Source organism: Ricinus communis, chromosome 7 (assembly GCF_019578655.1).
Source record: "Ricinus communis isolate WT05 ecotype wild-type chromosome 7, ASM1957865v1, whole genome shotgun sequence".
Lineage (NCBI taxonomy): Eukaryota > Viridiplantae > Streptophyta > Magnoliopsida > Malpighiales > Euphorbiaceae > Ricinus > Ricinus communis.
Window position 1 is genome coordinate 3811581 of NC_063262.1, and position 19720 is coordinate 3831300.

The window sequence follows — 19720 nt, forward strand, 5'->3', positions numbered from 1 at the left end:
TTAAGTTGAGAATCAACTATTCGAATAATGTGATAAACTCTGTTAACACTCGAAAAGCTCGCTGTTTTTTTTCTTGTCTTTATATATTATAAAAATCTTGAAGACTATTGAAAGCTTATGTTATGTACAATTTCATACGCCCCAAAGCCAAAAATTAAACTATAACATTGAAAACTTGTGTTGGTGAAAATGAGGATTAAAGATGTTGACAATTATGTTTCCGCTTAGAAAATTGGCATTTCAAATAAATAAATAAATAAACGAAAAAAATCCTCAAAAGCAAGGGGTATAAAATGGTCAATATCCTAAATCATGCGATTAATAAAACGAATTACAAAGACGACTTTACCCAACAATTTTCCTTCTCACAATATGGCCTGCCTGCACAACAAAAAGTGTGGTCCAAATCTCGTGATACGATTTCAATGGCATATATGGCAAACCAAAAAAGAAGCGTAAAACAAAAAAGAACGAATATGAAAAGAAGAAAAAACAGAAAAAGGAAATTTCAGGCAAAGCAAAAGCTAATTCCCTTCTACCACAAATGACGTAAATACCACCAAATTAATTCTCAAATGACCAAGCCAAATCTTCCACGTGTCGGTTTATTACTCGATAATTCAGCTTAACAGTTTTAGAATATAAAAGAGCAGGAGCAGGCTAGCTAACGGAAAAGGAAAAAAAGAAAAGAAACGAAAAAGAGAAGGGGGACGAAACGACGACAGGTAGCTCTGTGTCGTTGTCTAAACAACGCTCGTCATCTCTTTCTCTTATAGAAAAGAAAAAAGAGCAGAGTAAATAAATACTCAAGAATTGAAACAAGAAAAACCAGATAGAAAGCAAGAGCCAGAGCCGAAACCAAAAAGTCTTAAATTCCGTAGTCTTATAAGATTTCTTTTCTTTCTTTCTCCGAGTGAGCTAATTAAACAAAAATCATGCCACTACAAGATCACAACCGGCAACCGCTATTGCTAAACCAAGAACAACAAGAAGAGCAAGACACAGCCTATGATTCCGATGAGAAAGTCCATATTGTTGGGATTGATGGAGATAGCGAAAATGAGGATACGCCGCCGTTTTCATGGAGAAAGCTATGGCTTTTTACAGGACCTGGATTCTTGATGTCCATTGCTTTTCTTGATCCAGGGAATTTGGAAGGTGATCTTCAAGCTGGTGCAATTGCTGGGTATTCATTGCTTTGGCTTCTTATGTGGGCTACAGCAATGGGTCTCCTTGTTCAGCTTTTATCTGCTAGACTTGGTGTAGCAACTGGTAGACATTTGGCCGAGTTATGTAGAGAAGAGTATCCTACTTGGGCTAGAATGGTTTTGTGGATTATGGCCGAATTGGCTTTGATTGGTGCTGATATTCAAGAAGTTATTGGGAGTGCTATTGCTATTAAGATTTTGAGTAATGGTGTTTTGCCTTTATGGGCTGGTGTTATTATTACTGCTTGTGATTGGTAAAATTCTTGACTTTCACTTTACTGTTGTTTGTGCTGCATATTTTCTGTTCTTTTTTGTGTTTATTGTTAATTTCTCTTGTTGGGTCTTTGTCTTTTGAATTTCATGGCCTTTGGTATGCCGACTTCTAATCCGTTTTTGGGAATTTTGAAGTTTGAGAATTAATATATTGCGTTTAAGTAAGTAATTTGAGGTTTTAGATTTTAGGATTTCTTCTTTTTAAAAATTAGTTTTGACTTCTGAAGTTGAGAGCTTGAACCACTTCAGCTATGTGCATGATTTTTCATATTGCAGCTTAAGTGAGTGATCCACAAATTCAAAAGAAAATTTACATATCAACTCTTGCTGTAACTTGAAGTCGGCTGTCAAAATATACATCACAAAGTCTTAAACATTTATTGTTTTCCTGGAATCTGGAGGATAATGTGGGAAAGAAGAATCTCTTTTTCTTTCCTTAATATTAATAGTTGGTATTCGCAATCATATATCTGTCTTCTATTCCTCATTGTTTTAACTATAAGGGAATTTTTATGTTTTCTTTTGGTTTTATGATGCTTTATATAGAAAAGTTCAGTTCACTATGTTGATGCAGTTTTCATGGTCTTAATGCAGTTTCATCTTCCTGTTTCTTGAGAACTATGGTGTGAGGAAACTGGAAGCAGTTTTTGCTGTTCTCATTGCAACAATGGCTTTATCTTTTGCATGGATGTTTGGAGAAACAAAACCTGATGGCATGGAGCTTCTTCTGGGTGAGTGGTATTTCACCTAAATAGAAATTTCAACTTAAACACCTCTTTATATGAATTTCAACTAACATGCAGTGAAATGAATTCTATACTGCAGGAGTCCTAATCCCAAAACTTAGCTCCAAAACAATACAACAAGCTGTTGGAGTGGTGGGTTGCATTATCATGCCTCACAATGTGTTTTTGCATTCTGCTCTTGTGCAGTCAAGAGATGTTGATCACTCAAAGAAAGGCCGGGTTCAAGAAGCTCTCAGATACTACTCCATAGAATCTACTGTTGCGCTTGTAATTTCATTCGTAATTAATTTATTTGTGACAACTGTGTTTGCAAAAGCTTTCTATGGTACAGAACTTGCAAATAGTATTGGCCTTGTGAATGCTGGGCAATACCTTCAAAACAAATATGGTGGTGGACTCTTCCCAATTTTATACATATGGGCAATCGGGTTATTAGCAGCTGGCCAAAGTAGCACCATTACTGGCACTTATGCAGGGCAGTTTATCATGGGAGGTTTCCTGAACTTAAGATTGAAAAAATGGCTAAGGGCATTGATCACCCGAAGCTGTGCAATTGTTCCTACTATGATTGTTGCTCTTGTTTTTGATACTTCCGAGGATACGCTAGATGTTTTAAATGAATGGCTAAATGTTCTTCAATCAGTCCAGATCCCTTTTGCACTTATCCCTCTTCTTTGTTTGGTCTCCAAGGAGCAAATTATGGGCACTTTCAAAATTGGTCCTCTTCTCAAGGTATGTTGATTATTCTCATAGTTTGCATTTTGGTAATGAATATGTAGTTGACCTATTAAATTACTGTTAGCATAGAATAAATTCCATTTTCTTCTTTTCTGGAGAAGTTAACTTGTCCATAATTTTGGAGAAATCCTGACAATCCAGAAAACTCCATCAGTTAGTGGTTTTATTCTGAAATTGATTAATCATCAACACCTGCAAATATCTTCATGATTTATGGAAATTGTGGATGTGATTTGGGTACTAGAGGAAATAATTCTTTCATTTAAAATTTTTGAATACACTTATTAAGGTTTATAATATTGAAAGCCACACATAATCTCCCGGTTGACATTATTAGATCACAAGCATCCCAAGGAAACCGTCCTTGAGTTACCTTTCATGTATTTGATATCCTATTAGATAGCCTTTGAAGTTAGATAGACCAAGGCATTAATTATATTCCATTGGTGACAGATATTAAATATAGCATTTTGTTGAGTGTATACCACAATTTATCAATAGCTACGGTTAAATCAATTGAAAGCAATACCTATAATGTGAAAATATGAAATGTGGAATTTGGTGCTATTATATTATTATCTTCAGGCATGCTGAACAGTCAAATAGCTTTTGCTTGGTCTAGAATAATGGTTAAACTAAAATGCCATTTTGACATTTTTAGATATTCTTTTTCTCATCCCTCTGGTGCAAATAGATTTCCTCAGACAATGTGTTTCAATGTTCATTGTAAAAATCTGTCTGCTGCATAGGCCTGCTTGGTCATGGTTTCATGGTTCTGGTGGTGGTTTGCCATTCTCTAGCCACACTACTAATATACTTAGGTGATGTAGATAGCATGCACAATGATATGACTCCATTATTATTGAATTGTTTTGATAACCTTCTTCCTCCTAACTTCCTCAAGTACCTTCTTCTATGTTTTGGAGGCACAGTGTTGTGACTTTATTATTATTGAACTGCTTTGACAACTTTTCTTCCTCATAGCTTCACCAAGTACCCTCTTGTATTCATTATAATGGCCCAAGAAAGATAAGAAGTAAATGGGAAACGAATTCCACTTAAGCTGGGTGCTATATCAGCATTTTAGTTAGATATAAAATGTATACACTGGTCAACTTGCATTATCTAGGCTTTCTGATTATTGTATATGTAGGTTCTTTACCTTCACTAATTGTACAACTTTATAATTTATCAGATCTTCATCATTCTCTATTAGAAGACAATGTGTGTTCTACATTTTCTTATGATGTTATGCTATCACAGTTCCGAGTTTATAGTTTTTAAATTCGTTAGATAATCATCCACTTACCTCAGCTTTTTTTTTTTTTGAAATTTTTTTCTTAGGATGGCTTTTTCTTTCTGCAGACTATCTGTTTCTCCGATTTCCTACAAAACAAATAGTAATATACACTGTTTCGACTGTTCTTTTTTTTCTCTTTTGCAGATGGTATCATGGCTTGTGGCTGCCCTAGTGATAGTGATCAATGGATACTTATTGATCGAGTTTTTCTCCACTGAAGTGAATGGCGTACCTTTTGCCACTGCAGTGTGCATTTTCACTGCTGCATATGTTGCATTCATACTTTATCTTGTTTCCAGGGGGATTGCCTTCGCTTCATGGTGCCGCCCACAAAAACAAGTAGTGGTAGTTGAGTAACCAAATTACAGTCGCATGATATTTATATCCTACAGCATCTATAGGCAGCAATCTGTTCGAGCGGATGTCGATTTGTATCTATGCAGGAATCACCTTTCACTTTCAGGCAAAGAATTCTTTTTCCCCTCGTGCTTACTTTTGGAGCTAGCTGTTTAGATAGTATGCTTACTGTAATGCTGCTGTTTATATGAAACAGAGCAGCCCATTGGTTTTGTATCATAGAATTATCTGTTGATTCTGTATCATAGAACTTCTCTTATTTTATTTCTGTTTTTCACTTGGATATGGCTTTTGCAAACTGAGCATGCTTCTGCAACTAAGTGCCATTGTAGTTGTTAAGTGCACTATTTCAGAAAATCATTTCTTGCATTTTCAGTACCCGGTAGACTCAAAAAGACAAAAAAGAAAAAAAAAAAAAAAAACTAAGTCATCTTAAAAAGAATGATTTCTCATTTTAAATTGTGGTCTTTTACAAACTTGCAAAATAAAATTATATCAAAATTAATTAAATATATTATCATTAATATCTATAAACTGTCAACAATCACTTCCAACTATCATTGATGTTCGGCCAGCACTTGTTACCAGACGATTATTAAAAGTTATTGCAGTTTTTATTATATGAATATAATTTTTTTATTTTTAATTTAAATTAAAAATATTAATATTAATAATTTTTAGATATTTTTATAGCCTCTTTCACTGAAAAGAAGATAATATTGTTCAAAGCAATCAAACATAAAAAAGATGTATACTTTTGAACTTCCATAATGCAACTGAATGATGGAAAACAAGTTACTTATTTGGAAAATATCTAAATGCAAGTGTAAAATAAATGAAATCTAAAAGGAGTAATATTATGCAATGAAGAAAGACATGTTAATATTGGCTTGCTATAATCTTAATAATGAAGTTCTAAAGAAAAAAGAAAAAGACTAAAGAAAGAAGGAATGTTGAATGAGGCCAAGCCCAAAGAACCAAATGGTATGAGCTAGAAGGGCATAGAGACAAGTATTTATGAATAAGCCCAATTAAACTCCAGATTACAGGTTTTAGGGTTCATAGCTCATAGCTGAAAAAGGGGGTAAAAAAACCGAAAGTGCAGCTTTCCAAATTAAATAATAATATAACCATAAAAAGAAATTAAAATAAGGAAGAAAATCCAGTGATAGTTAGTTGAATTTCCGGTGCCTTCCTCTCGCTTCACTTCTCCTCTGCAACAACATATCACTTTGTTTCTTTTAGGGTTTTATTTTTTGTGTTCGCTTTGATTAGGTACGCTCTTTCTCAAATTTGTTTTTCTATTTTCTAATTCATTTTTATGTTTGAGGAACGTGGTAATTTGATGTTGTATTGTAGTACAAGCTCTATGATTGCTTATTTGGATGGTTGTGCAATCTTTTTTCTTTTTTCCCCAGTTACATGTGCATTCTGTTCGGCTTAAGTATATGGCATATATAATCAGATTAATAATTTTGTTTCTTCTTTTATATGGGATTAAGCCGTCGTTAAAGATTATGATATTGGAAAACATGTTTGTTTTGGAATTGAAGACACGTTTTAAGTAGCACATTGTAAAGAAGAGAGTGCATGTTATTTCATTGCTCGGAATTTGTGTTTAATTTCTTCGAGTGTCCCTAAGAAATTGAGCAAAAATCATTTTTTTTTTTTTTTTTTTTTTCCGGTGAGGAAAGATGGAATGGGATGACTATGGTTGTGGGAATGCATTTCATTATGTGCCTAGTTTATAGGAACACTCCTCAAAAATATTTAGGCTACTGTAGTGAGAGTCTTTAATATTATGCTCTTGGTGAAATTGTTGGATGAAGAGACTAAATTCTTCATTCTGTGTTGGAGCAACTTAGATGGTAACTAAAGTTGGTGCTTGAATCACATTGTGTCTGAAGTTTGGACATTGACAACAGAAGAGTAGACTGGCTGTGTTAATGTCATTGTGGGAAACCTTCTAAATGCATTGTCTTCGTGATTTCCTTGTTTAAGCCAAAATCTGTCCTTGGGATATCATTTAACTTGTTGAGAAACCTAGTGCATTGTTTTCGTCATTTCCTTTTAAGCCAAAATCTGTGCCTGGGATATCATTTAACTCAATTTCTTCATGTTGAACTCTGTTTCATTGAATTTTTTTTGCGGTAAAGACTAGCTCTATGTGGTTCACTATTTGATCTCTTACCCCAAAGTTTTTCTTCTTAAGACTTGTCTAAGCATGTTGGAATCACCATGAGTTGATGAACAAAATTTGTAAGAGTGAATTTTTTATAAGCAGGATGCCATTTTTATGTGACAAAATTTTAATTGCTCCAATTCTTTCTCTCCAAACCTTTTTTCGTAGTTGAAGAGATGGGGATTGTCCAATTTTGTTGAGAAGTAGCCTCTAGATGGCCTCATGGTTCACCAAATTTATATGAGCCATGAGGGACTTGAAGTAGAATTCCTAGGAGGTTGGGAGCCTAAAAGAAAAACGAGAAACTTGAGTGTATGACACTGATTATAAATAATAAGCATGGTTGGATCTTGACCTCTAATAAAATCTGGACTAATGAGTTGCGTTTCTGTTTGTAGTATATTTAGCCTTTATTTCTTTTTGCTCATCTTGTTTACCTTTTTTGCATAGCTTCATGACAAGTATTTATTCTTTTTGTTTCTTTATTTTCTAGAAGTCTAGTATATGCAACTTTCACAGCCATGACTAATTCTGAGCAAGGTGCGGAAAACAATAATGCATCCTCTTTAATAGAACAACTTGGAAGAGCTTTACATCAGCTGGAAGCCCACAGGGATGCTTCGGAGGACAGGGTTCGGTGGATGGAAATTGAACAGCACTTTTGCAACCTTGATACAACATTGAAGAGAAAATTTGAAGAGTTAGAAGCTAGAGAGAAGGAATACATGGACAAAGAAGCTGAAACTCATGCATTGCTCACTGAGAGAGAGGCTGCTGTCGCAGCTAAAGAGCAAGATTTCCAAGATCGAATGCAGGAACTAAAGGATGCTGCTGTTGCTGTCATTGCAGAAGCACGAGCTAATCACCAGCCAATTATGTTAGCTTCTATTGATGGTGGTGACAACAAAGACAGCAAGGTAAGCAGCTCTCTTGGTGACACAAATTCCCCAGAGGAGGATTCTCCTCATAAAATGGGCGAAAATGCTGAAAGCGTGGCTGTTGATGTTAAGCCACGTCCAGAGCTGACGCAATTTTGCGAGCAGATGGATGCAAGAGGGCTACTGAATTTTACTATCGAGAATCAAAAAAATCTATATACCCTCCGTGAGGAACTCTCTGTTGCACTAGAAAGTGTGAGTGAACCAGCCCGTTTGGTGCTGGATTCACTGGAGGCGTTTTATCCTCCTCTTGAAACTACCCAACCAATGGATAAAAAGGATGCTGCCCTTCAGGGCAAGCGTAAATCCTGTATTATGTTTATGGAAGCCATGGCCTCCTTATTGGCAAGAATTGACCCAGGTGCTGATCACCTTCTAAACCCTGAAATAAAGCAGCAAGCCAAGGCAATTGCTGATGAGTGGAAGCCTAAGTTGGCTAGTGCAGGCACCGATGCTACCAATGGAAATTCATTGGAAGCAGATGCATTCTTGCAGCTTCTCTCAACTTTTAGAATTGCTTCGGAGTTTGATGAAGAAGAACTCTGCAAGCATGTTCTTGTAGTTGCTCGCCGCAGGCAGGCACCTGAGCTGTGCCGTTCTCTTGGATTAACACACAAAATGCCAGGTTGGTGTTCTTCTAATTAACTGACCCGAGTCTGGAGACCAGACCATCGTGTCCATAGGATGTCACCTATGCTTAATTCCTTTAGGGTTGGTGGTATTTTATTACTGATGAAAATGGACTCTTGCACTCCAGTACAACTCTGGTGTACTAAACGGATTCCTTTAGAGTATTGAGCTTTCGCCACTGTTTCTGCAGGTATTATTGAGTTATTGATTAAGAATGGGAAACAAGTGGAAGCTGTACGCTTTATTCATGCCTTCCAGCTTGCTGAAAGCTTCCCTCCTGTTCCCCTACTGAAGACATACTTGAAGGATTTTAGGAGGAACTCTCAAGGAAAGGGTGGAAACATTGGTGGTGCTACTGGACAGGTACAATTTGCTTCTACTGCTGAATAAATGTGTCATGCCAGGACATTCCAATATTAATTAATTACTTGCTTCATTTTCTGTGCAGATTGACATAAATGCACAAGAACTTGCAACCCTGAAGGCTGTTATAAGGTGTGTTGAAGAGTACAAGCTTGAAGCTGACTACCCACTTGATCCACTTCAGAGAAGAGTTGCTCAGTTAGCAAAGTCAAAATCTGATAAGAAGAGGACTGGGGATTTCAATAGACATCACCAGTCGAAGAAGCCACGAGCTAATGGGGGATATCGCAGATTCCGTGGGGGTGCTGCCCCTGGCACTACTGGTGTGCGGCAAGCTCCGCCTGTTTATGCTGAAAGGACACCATACACAGGAATGCCAGAGAGATATCCTCATGTTGGTCCAAATCCTTATGATTATCAAATTCCTAGCCAGTCAGCATACGGCCAACCAGCTACTGATCAAAGAATGTACTACTATCCTGCGGATGACCGAGTACCTACTGGGTCATATGATGCAGCTCCTTCTAGTTATAGCAGTTATATGGGTACTGGAATGCGGCCCTCACATCAACCATACATGTAATCTCTTGACTGATAGTTTTGTTAGAAAAGCTAATAGAGAGATGCTGTTGATTGTAGTAATGGAGAATCACCTTCAGGCTTATGTGACCAATGCCTTTCATTAACAATGTAGCACTAGTTTGAAATTTAATTTTTTTAACCATGTAAGAATTGCATCAGATCTTGTCCACCCGGTACCTAAATTGCCTAGTGGCAGGCACGACCAAAACTAAACTGGATTCATCTGGCTAAATCTGAAAATGGCCAACTGTTTTATGGTTTTGAACCGTAACTGAACCCGACCTTTAAGATCCGGTTCTATTTTCCTCAAAACATCTGGGACCAAAGCTAGATTGAAACTGTGGGTCCGATTTGGTTATTTGAAAGACCGAAAGGGCAAAAGAAAAAAAAAGATATGGCGCTCCCTGACAAAGTGCCGTGTGTCAACAAAAGCAGCGTGGAGCTGACAATGGCTCCGGCTGGGACAAGTAATCGGAGTGAAACTGAAACTGGCTCATCAGCCTGCGAAATCAAAATCGGCTCACCGGCAAACCTGGAATCGGCACTTCGGCTGAAGTTTGCGACTGGTGAAGAAGACCTTCTGCAGCTTGGAACTAAAACTGTGTCGAGACGGAGGTCGGTGTCAAGTCCTGGTTCTCCTAACCATAAGACCGAACCGCGGCTTTTAAACCATAGTCGGACCGGAAACGGCCTTTAAACTAAAGACCTTTAAAGTTAAACTCGATGTAGTTTAATTAATTAATTAAAAGATAAAGGGGGAACAAGTAGACTAATAATATAAGCGTAAATCACACATCATCTATGGTAGTTCCACTATACCAGTTTGGTTACGGAATGCAATTACTTTATCGTTTCCTTTCTCTTCATCTCATTTCTCTTTCTTTCTCTCTCTCAACATTTCCTACATTCACTCATGGCATCGGCAGCATTAGCGATTCTCCTCACCATCTTCTTCTTCATTTTTCAATTCCATGTTACCACCGCACACGGCATCTCTATTAATTCCTCCGCCGCCACCCTGCTCGTATCCGGCGCCAAGCCCGCAATGTTATTGCCTCTTTTTCTCTCTCATCGAAATTCTTCTAAAACGACGTCAACTCAGCAGCATCGTCGTCTTCAAGGATCCGCACGTCCTAACGCTCGCATGAGACTTTACGACGATCTCCTTCTCAACGGGTAATGTAATCACATTTGCACAACTTTATTCGTTCTAGTTTGTGATTTGTTCTGTTGAGAATATTTAGGCATTGATATTTGATAAAATAGATATTACACGACGCGGATATGGATCGGGACGCCACCTCAGACATTTGCTCTAATTGTAGATACAGGAAGTACTGTCACTTATGTTCCTTGCTCCACTTGCGAGCAGTGTGGTCGGCATCAGGTAATTAATTACTTAATATTTAGATTCTTTTGCATCTTTAACGATTTATAAGCTGCATGAATTTGAGTTATGAATTTGTGTTGATTGCTATACAACGAAGAATAACGAAACAGTAAAAGATCTGGGTGTTTGCTTGTTTGAAATATCCGAGTCTAGTTGAGGAGAAGCTTCCAATTTGCGTATATATAGTAAATAATAGTGTTTGGGAATTCTAAGAATAATAAGAATTCAATTCAACTGAACTCCGTTTAGCCAATCCTCATGTGTAGAAAAGTTATAGTCGCTAGAATCCAAATCTTTCAGCTCGAGAAATAGAACGAGGGAGGGGTGGGGCAAAAAGTAATATGGTCTTGCAAATTTATTCCAAACAATGCGACTGAGAATACGAAAAGAAAGAAGATCAAAATGAATAACAGTGCTATCAGTGATCCTCTTTCAAGAATGATGATACAGACCAAGGAATGAATAGTTGTCAATTTTGGTGTTGTATTTGTCCAACTATTTGGACGGCAGAATTGACTGAATCTTATGATAAATCTCTTGTTAAACTTTTGTCTTGCATCAGGATCCAAAGTTTGAGCCAGAATTATCAAGCACCTATCAACCTGTAAGCTGTAATATTGATTGCACCTGTGACAATGAAAGGAAACAGTGTGTTTATGAGAGACAGTATGCTGAAATGAGCAGTAGTAGTGGTGTCCTTGGTGAGGACATTATATCCTTTGGCAATCAGAGTGAACTTGTGCCCCAGCGTGCCATTTTTGGTTGTGAAAATCAGGAAACTGGTGACCTTTACAGTCAACGTGCTGATGGGATAATGGGATTGGGACGTGGTGATCTCAGTATTGTTGATCAACTTGTTGAAAAAGGCGTAATTAGTGACTCATTCTCATTATGTTATGGTGGAATGGATATTGGTGGAGGTGCAATGATTCTTGGGGGTATATCTCCCCCTTCAGGCATGGTCTTTGCTGAATCAGACCCTGTGCGCAGGTATGTTGTTAAAGATTTTCTATCTCATAGATGTTAGATGTCTTAAACTTCCTAACAAATGTATTTTGGTAACTTTCACACATTTACTCTAGTTTCGGGATGGCAACAGTCAGTACTATAACATTGATTTGAAGGCGATACATGTTGCGGGGAAGCAGTTGCATCTAGACCCTAGTATATTTGACGGAAAACATGGTACTGTCCTGGATAGTGGTACAACATATGCTTACCTACCAGAAGCAGCATTTACAGCTTTTAAGGATGCTGTAAGCCCCAGTTTCTTTAATTTTACTCCTTACTATTTTTACTTTTTGCGGTCAGTATATGAAGGAACTTATTTTATATATCATAGCAGTTTATTTCTGGCCAACAACATTCCCCTTCCCAAAGTAAGATTACAATCTTAAATGGGTCCGAATTATTATGGTAATTTTAGGACTACTTGTCTGAGTGCTGTGGCTATACATCACATTGATGATGTATGCTGAGACAAAAAAAGAATTCTACTATAATAGTTCTTCTGTTGTCTGTTGCATTAATTCAGGAGGACTGAATGTACAGTATGATCTTACAAACAGTCATTTCCTTCTCTTTTGGAAATGATTCTTAAGAAATTGATTTACTTCTTTATTGTTTTATCTTTTCTTTTAATGCTTTCTTCATGAAAAGGGATCATTTATATCACAGTTCTAGTGTGAAACTCCTACTGGTGCTAAAAATGCAGAGATTTATACCTTAAACTCATCTTAATGCAGTATATCAACTTAGTATTCTTTGTTTTTTTAGCTCTATCTAATATGTCCTCTGTTGTCATCTTTTTTGTACAGATGATGAAGGAACTTACTTCCTTAAAGCAGATCCATGGTCCCGATCCAAATTACAATGATATTTGCTTTTCTGGTGCGGAAAGGTACGTGTACAATGGAAAATTAATATGTGAATTATGAACTAAGTTCACTTATTATTTTCGTGTGGCTAACAGTTGAAATTGATTTTTTCCTTAGTGATGTCTCTCAACTTTCAAATACATTTCCAGCAGTTGAAATGGTGTTCAGCAATGGGCAAAAGTTGTCACTATCACCTGAAAACTATTTATTCCAAGTAAGTCGACCTTTCTATCATTAACAAAAGGACTAAATAAGAACATAAGTAATAAGGCTAATGGTCCTTTTGTTCTGCCTTTGAATGATTTTGATATTATCAAGGCATGCATTATACTTTACAAGCTGTAGCAGATTGTATTCAGGGGCAGGAATGATGCCATGAGGTGCTTGTCTCTGTTAAGTTGCATGGTGACATAGTTGGGCAGTAGGATTTCTATTATCTACTAGCCTCCAGGCTGTATTTAACCTGACAATTTCATTTTCTCTCTCCTCCCCAACAACAGATCTCTATCTTTCTGTGTAAAATGCAGTATTATCTAGGATTAGAGAGTTTTGGGTGGGCCTAGTTAATAGTTGAATTCCTACTCGGCCTGCTTAGCAATGTCAATATGCCAACTAAGTGCTATCTCAACGTAGACGCATCCCTTCTTTGGCATGATGTTCCCACAACTTGTATAAGGTATAATTTTAAATTGATGGAATTGAAAGAACAGGATGATATTGACAATTAAGGCAATCATTTGGCCGACATAAGATTTCTGAATATATTTGAGCTTTATTGTTGAGGAAGTTCGCTTTTATTACATTGAGGATTTTACAATTACAGCCATGGTATATGATGAGACTTACTGATAAAACCTCTTCTGCTTCTTTTATATTTTATTTTCATGAAGCATTCAAAAGTGCGTGGTGCATACTGTCTGGGGGTATTTCAAAATGGGCATGATCCGACTACTCTTCTAGGAGGTAAATGGAAACATATCCAATAATTTTATGCTCTCTTTCCGATGAATACTTGTTTTCATTGTATATCATACAGCCAAATCTCTTTCTCATGTATTCTTCTAATAACTAATTTATTTGGATTGTGGATATTTTCCGATTATAGGAATTGTTGTTCGAAATACCCTTGTTACGTATGATCGTGAGAATTCAAAGATGGGTTTCTGGAAGACCAATTGTTCCGAGTTATGGGAAAGACTTCACATACCGGATGCTCCACCACTATTGCCTTCAGCTTCGGAGGGGACAAACTTGACTTCTCCACCACCATTGCCTTCAGCTTCAAGTGGAGAAAACTTGACTGCTCCACCTACATCGGCTTCTAGTGGTTCTGTGCATTATGTTCTTCCAGGCATGTTTAGTGTTCGAGGAATTCTCATACTGTACATCTTATTTGAATTCAGTACATAAGGGTCCCCTTTTCTGTCGATACCATGTTGGATATGCAAGGCCTAATTCCAGTGGTTTAAGTAACATAACTTTCATGATGTAGTTAGAAGATCAAATGTCCTAGCATACCACATATTTTGGTGGCTGGATTACTGAAGAAAAATGGAAGCTTTACCTGCAATAATTTGTGTGGTTATCGAGCTTGTCAATCACAGTGGCGTCCCCATTATCTTATATTTTCTGTATTATTGGACAATTAATTATCAACTACTTGACTTTGGCAAATTGAGTCGGTCATTCTGTTATTTTACTTTATTTTTCTCTTAACTTTGTGTTAGTCTTTATCTTATCTCAATAGTTAAATTCGAATTTATGGCTCTATCTTTTTGTCTTAAATGCATCCACCTACTTGAAATATTAATTCTTTTTAAATAAATTGTAACTGCTCATGTTGAATTTAATAATAGTTCAGAATGTGGAAAGATGGTTGGCCATGTTCATACTAACATAGAGAGAATCTGAATCCTTTAACAAGATCCAAATTAAGATAGTTCAACCTGTGGGACTTCATTGATACTATATCTCTGGTTAAGAGATTAGAATAACTAAGAAGTTATAATAAACAGGATAATGAGGGAATAATGGAAAGGAATACCAGTGGAAGTAGGCTGATTGTGAAAGATTAAAAGAACATTTGCACGAAATAGTTCTATCCCTTTGATATTCTACTGCTTGACTTTTAGTTATAATATCTCTGCTTGAGAGAGTATCTGGCTACTTGATACTGAAGTTATTAGTAATACGCTAGCATTAACGATAAATCATGTTGCAGCTTTAGTCTGTTATCACAGTTTGATTTAGATGCTTTCTTATATAGATTCTGACTGGCTTTGATGCACAGGTGAATATCAAATTGGACAAATAATATTTGAAATATCAGTAAATGCCAGCTACTCAGCTTTGAAGCTTCACATTTCAGAATTTGTCAAATTTATTGGTCAGGGGTTGACTGTTAATATTTCACAGGTTAGACAAGTATTGTATTGTAAGGTTTCTTTGCAGCATCTGAAAAAATGGTAAAAATTATTCAGTCGCTCTTTAAAACATAAGATATCATAGTCACCAGAATGAGAGGAGGTTATGTCTTTGAAATTAATTCTGTTGACAAAGGTTTATGTTATGGTGATGTTTTCTTTGAGTTCCTTCTTTTAGGAGTGCCAATAGTACATGCATATTTTCAGGTCCGTTCTCTGACAATTACTTCCAGAGGAAATGATTCACTCATTGGATGGGCCATAATCCCTTCAGGATCTGCCAAGTACATTTCTAATGCTACTGCCCTGGTAATTTCACTTTTGTCAGAGCACTACTGAGTCTGTAAAAAACAAAAGACCTGTTTTCTTATTTTTCGGTTCTGCTCACAGAGTATGATATCCCGGGTGGCTGAACATCAACTATTGCTCCCTGGTTCCTTTGGAAGTTATCAGTTGGTTCAATGGAAAGTTAAGCCTCTAATAAATCAGTAAGCTCCTATATAGTGCATCTTCTCAAGTTCAGCACACTCCACATATTTATTTTTAGTCATTTTTTTATCAGCTGCACTTGTTTCAAACCAAGTGGCTTGTCTTTAACCTAAGCTCATGCCTTTTGTATGTGAATATTTTATTGTTCCTTTCCTTTTGTTAAGTTTTTGCTTTCTGCTTTCTTGCATTAATTGCTTTTTAGCACGGAAGTTGTTAACCCAAACTTATGGGATGGTCCGCTGTCTCTTCTCACATGAATATAAAATAAGATGTCAAATGTGCTTTTCCTTGTCTAAGTCTGCGCATAGCCTATATAATTCACTCCGTCTCTCCCTGTTTGTCTCTGCCTGTGCGTCTGTAAAAATAGCACATAGAAGATTCAGGATGTAAAATGGTAGCTGATATATTTACAGAGTTGGATCTGTGTTGAAAAGAACTTTCCTGTATTATCCATTACTTCACAAGGATAGAGTCCCTCCTCAGGAAACATAACTAGTCGATGGTGTCAGGCTGAAGGTAGTTGTATGTAGTATGTTTTGGTTCATTGGGATTTAGGTAACAGACTGAATGAAACGTTATAATTTTTATTGTGGAATACAACTTGTTCGTTGATTTAGAGGTAGTGTTGCTTAGATTTTGACTTGCATCATTTACCAAATCATGAGTTCTGCTGTGTTTACAACTTCCATCACGAAGTTATTTGCTTTACACACTTTCATATTTTATTTTTATGTAATAAGATATAAAACTGGTCTCTCTCTCTCTCTCTCTCTCGTTTTACTTTTATTTCCTCTTTTGCAGTTCTCAGTTCTCATTCTTATTGGATTATGTCCCGTGTTTTAGTCCTTGCATCTTTTCTTTTTCTATTATGTGTCAATGATATTATGTGGCTCCATGCAAATAAAAATTGTCTTATGAAAAAACCATGCAGGACATGGTGGCAGCAACATTATTTATCAGTGGTTTTAGCCATTGCTATAATGTCCACTATTGGATTATCAGCTTCTGCACTATGGTTTGTTTGGAGATGGCGGAAACCAACAACAAATGCATATAAACCTGTCAATGTAGCAGTTCCCGAGCAAGAACTACAACCATTATGAACACTCAACATTTGTCTGGTTTGTGAGGCTTGCAATTTTTATTCTTACTCCGAATGGTATAGAGATATTTTCTTTTTCGTTTTTTTTTTAATGGGAGCGCACATGGAAGGTTCTTTTCTCTGTCAGTATATTCATTTGATAGGGATGTATAGAAAGAAGAAGAAGAAGGATTTGCTATATTAGTTGTACTTATAAAATACAGGTGTCTCAATAAGGAGAGACTACACGAACATTTTTCTTGATTTGCTTTCTACTTTGGCTGTTGCCGTGTACGCCTTGAGAGCGAGAGAGGATGTTAATTGGTTGGCAGTTGACAGTTGACAGATAGAGAGCTTTTATTAACGCATCATTCTGGGCAAAAGTCCTTGGAGGCCTTGGAGAATGGTTCAGAATTCCAAACGTATGTGCCGAGGCATAGGAGAAATTGAATGGGTCAAAGACATCAGTCGTAGTTTCGAACATATTGATTTTCATTATGAAAGTTCAATGTTTCTATGACCCGATATGTGGTTCAAGGTAAATTTTGTACTTGACGACCTGTGGCTCATTTTATCAGGTTTCAAAATCTTCATATTCCAGGACATGATGGTTCAACTTCAAACCAATCCCCCAGAAATGAATTTCATGGTAAACTCCCCGGTTTGCTACAACTACCTGAAATAGCTAAAGCTATCGTTAAAAGTAATATTTTAAAATTTACTTGTAGGGAAATTTATTTTTAAAGTATAAGTATTATGTGAATTTACGATTTTTAAAGTTATTGTATAACTAATATATTTATTAATAAATTATTTTTTCAAATTAAACAATAATTTCATTAAAATATATTTTAATTATACTTTTACTATTATATTAAGTCAGTTTGTAATTATATACTGATCTTTAAAGTATTTATATTTTATAAACAATTGATAAGTCAACCAATAATTATTTTTGAAGTAATTTTTGTATTTATTGAATTAATAAAATCTTAAAATATTAAGATTTTATTGAAATAAAGTATAATAAATAATTATGAATTGCTAGATGTAATTTTAAAGGTTATATTTGTCAATCAAAACTTGTAGAAACAACTTCTGTTTCAAAATCTGAATTATGGCTATGCAACAAAAGCTATTTCACCCACTTTTACATTTGCCAAACATCTGCAGTGCACCAGTGATTTTCAATTCAAAATCAGCTTTTACTCTTAGGTAAAAACTGAATTCAACAGGCACTATTCCGCATCTGACTTTCTAGTTATTATTTCATATTAAAAGAAAACAGGAGAAAAAGAAAATTAAATTCGAAATGGTTAAGAAACTGTGCGAGCACGATAAATCACACACAGAGAATCAGAATATCTATAAAGAAAGCAAAGAGAAATACGTCAGAATTTGATCAGGGTCCTAAATCAAAGACAAATTCTGAGAAGATTCCAGGAAGAAAAGGCAAAGCTGACATTAGTGGGATGGGGTGTGAATGGAGGAGTCATTCACAAATTCCATGGTGAAGAATATCCAAAATTCTGGTCAAATAGGATTTTGAGAGGCGTAAAGTCCAAAACTATCATTTATATGTATTCCGAAATTGCCTTGAAATTCCCTCCTTTCTCTGCCAAAACACACACCACAGAATTTCTCCACTCATAACTTTATTTTGTACCTTCTCTAATTCTACAATTTCTTTTATCCCCTTGTTTGGAAGCGGAAAGAATATACAAGGACTGGAAATTAGGCAGATCTGATTCTTTCTTCTTTCTGTCTTCTTTTTTAAAAATTTGGGAAAGGATAATTATTTTCTTACTTCTACTGTTAACAATATAATAATAATAATAATAATAGCAATAAATTTGTGATTTCCATCATTTTCCACTCAACTTATTTTTCTAAGTTTGGAAAAGAAAATAGTTTTTAAAATATTTTAAAAATTTCTCTATGTTAATATTATATATGAATTGAATAGCACTCCTTTTTACGGTTTAAATTAATAATTTATCTATAATATTTTTAAGAAAATAAAAAAATAAATATGTTTAGTTTTTTTTTAATATTCTTAGTACTCTATAAATTAAAACTGTCATTATAATTAATATTACTACTTTTTAATATTAAAATAAATTATTTAAGATATTATTTCTAAAAATATCTTTATTTTTTAATAATAAAACTAATTTATAATTAATATAATATTTAAATATTATATATATATATATATATATATATATATATATATATATATAGATTAAAATACTAAATATTAAAACTCAAGTTTTTCTTTCTTGTTGAAATTTGAATTTTAACATTCACTCTAAAATAGTAAATTTTAATAAATAAAATTATTTATAAAAAATAAAATTTTTAAATAATTTATTTTGACATGTATATTTATTTTTTATATAAAAAAATTTAATTTATGTATAATTTTGTGATTTTTTATTAATTTATTAATTGATGAGTTATACTCCTAATTAAATAATTTTTAGAATTTTCTTTTATTGAAAACAATGATTCTAATCTTAATAAATTATATATTAATTATATTTTAATATATATATATATATATATATCTTACCTCCATTATTTGCTCTCATATGTATTGTTCTTCCTTTATTGGAGGAAGGAAAAACTTGCCTACATTCTGGATTTGCTCCTTTACAGATCCCACGAAATTGGGAAGCAAATGGGTTGCCAGATAAATTAAAGGATTGTTCCTCTTCCTACTAAGTTCATGAGCTAAGCTTAGAAACATTATCAAATGTAAGTCTTGTGTTTGCCTATCAGATGTTTCTCTTTTATAAGGGGCCACGGGCTGGTTTTAAACCAGAATAGCTCAGGCCCGGAACCCGGCTAATGGGACCGCGACCCCGATAAAATTTAATGATTATATAATTTAAATCTAATAATTATGGAATCAATATTTAGTACTGATTTAATTATTCTTTGAATATATCGGAAATTTGAATAAAAGTAAACCGGTTCTAATTGCTATGGAGTATGAAGTAGCAGTTTCTGAACTGCGGCTATTCCTTTTTTTTTTGAAAAAGAAAAAGGAAAGAAAAGAAAAGAAGAGAAGGAGAGTAAAATAGGAAGCAATTAGAAGTCATAATAGGAAGAAGTCAATAATAAAAATAACAAAAATT

General features: G+C 35.1%; 3 protein-coding genes across 4 annotated transcripts; all 3 read left to right on the forward strand.

The window, feature by feature from the left end:
- The first annotated feature begins 418 nt into the window (after positions 1-418).
- LOC8285616 (metal transporter Nramp3) lies at positions 419-4905 on the forward strand. Its single transcript, XM_002524904.4, has 4 exons — positions 419-1462; positions 2076-2212; positions 2307-2959; positions 4410-4905. Exons 1-4 carry the CDS (start codon positions 936-938, stop codon positions 4620-4622), a joined length of 1530 nt encoding a protein of 509 aa, XP_002524950.1. The 5' UTR covers positions 419-935; the 3' UTR covers positions 4623-4905.
- Positions 4906-5563: 658 nt separating this feature from the next.
- On the forward strand, positions 5564-9464 carry LOC8285617 (FRIGIDA-like protein 3). 2 transcript variants are annotated; one of them, XM_048377449.1, is made up of 4 exons: positions 5564-5897; positions 7301-8367; positions 8563-8735; positions 8821-9464. In XM_048377449.1, the coding sequence occupies exons 2-4, from the start codon at positions 7326-7328 to the stop codon at positions 9316-9318; spliced, it is 1713 nt and encodes a 570-aa protein (XP_048233406.1). In that variant the 5' UTR covers positions 5564-5897; positions 7301-7325; the 3' UTR covers positions 9319-9464. The 2 variants fall into 2 exon arrangements, with proteins under 2 accessions (XP_048233406.1, XP_002524951.1); XM_002524905.4 differs by having other exon boundaries at positions 5568-5897; positions 7298-8367.
- Positions 9465-9592: 128 nt separating this feature from the next.
- On the forward strand, positions 9593-17154 carry LOC8285618 (aspartic proteinase 36). Its single transcript, XM_015722818.3, has 12 exons — positions 9593-10493; positions 10584-10704; positions 11270-11697; positions 11807-11963; positions 12525-12607; positions 12702-12798; positions 13475-13547; positions 13690-13935; positions 14875-14999; positions 15215-15316; positions 15398-15495; positions 16428-17154. Exons 1-12 carry the CDS (start codon positions 10231-10233, stop codon positions 16597-16599), a joined length of 1965 nt encoding a protein of 654 aa, XP_015578304.1. The 5' UTR covers positions 9593-10230; the 3' UTR covers positions 16600-17154.
- Positions 17155-19720: the final 2566 nt, after the last annotated feature.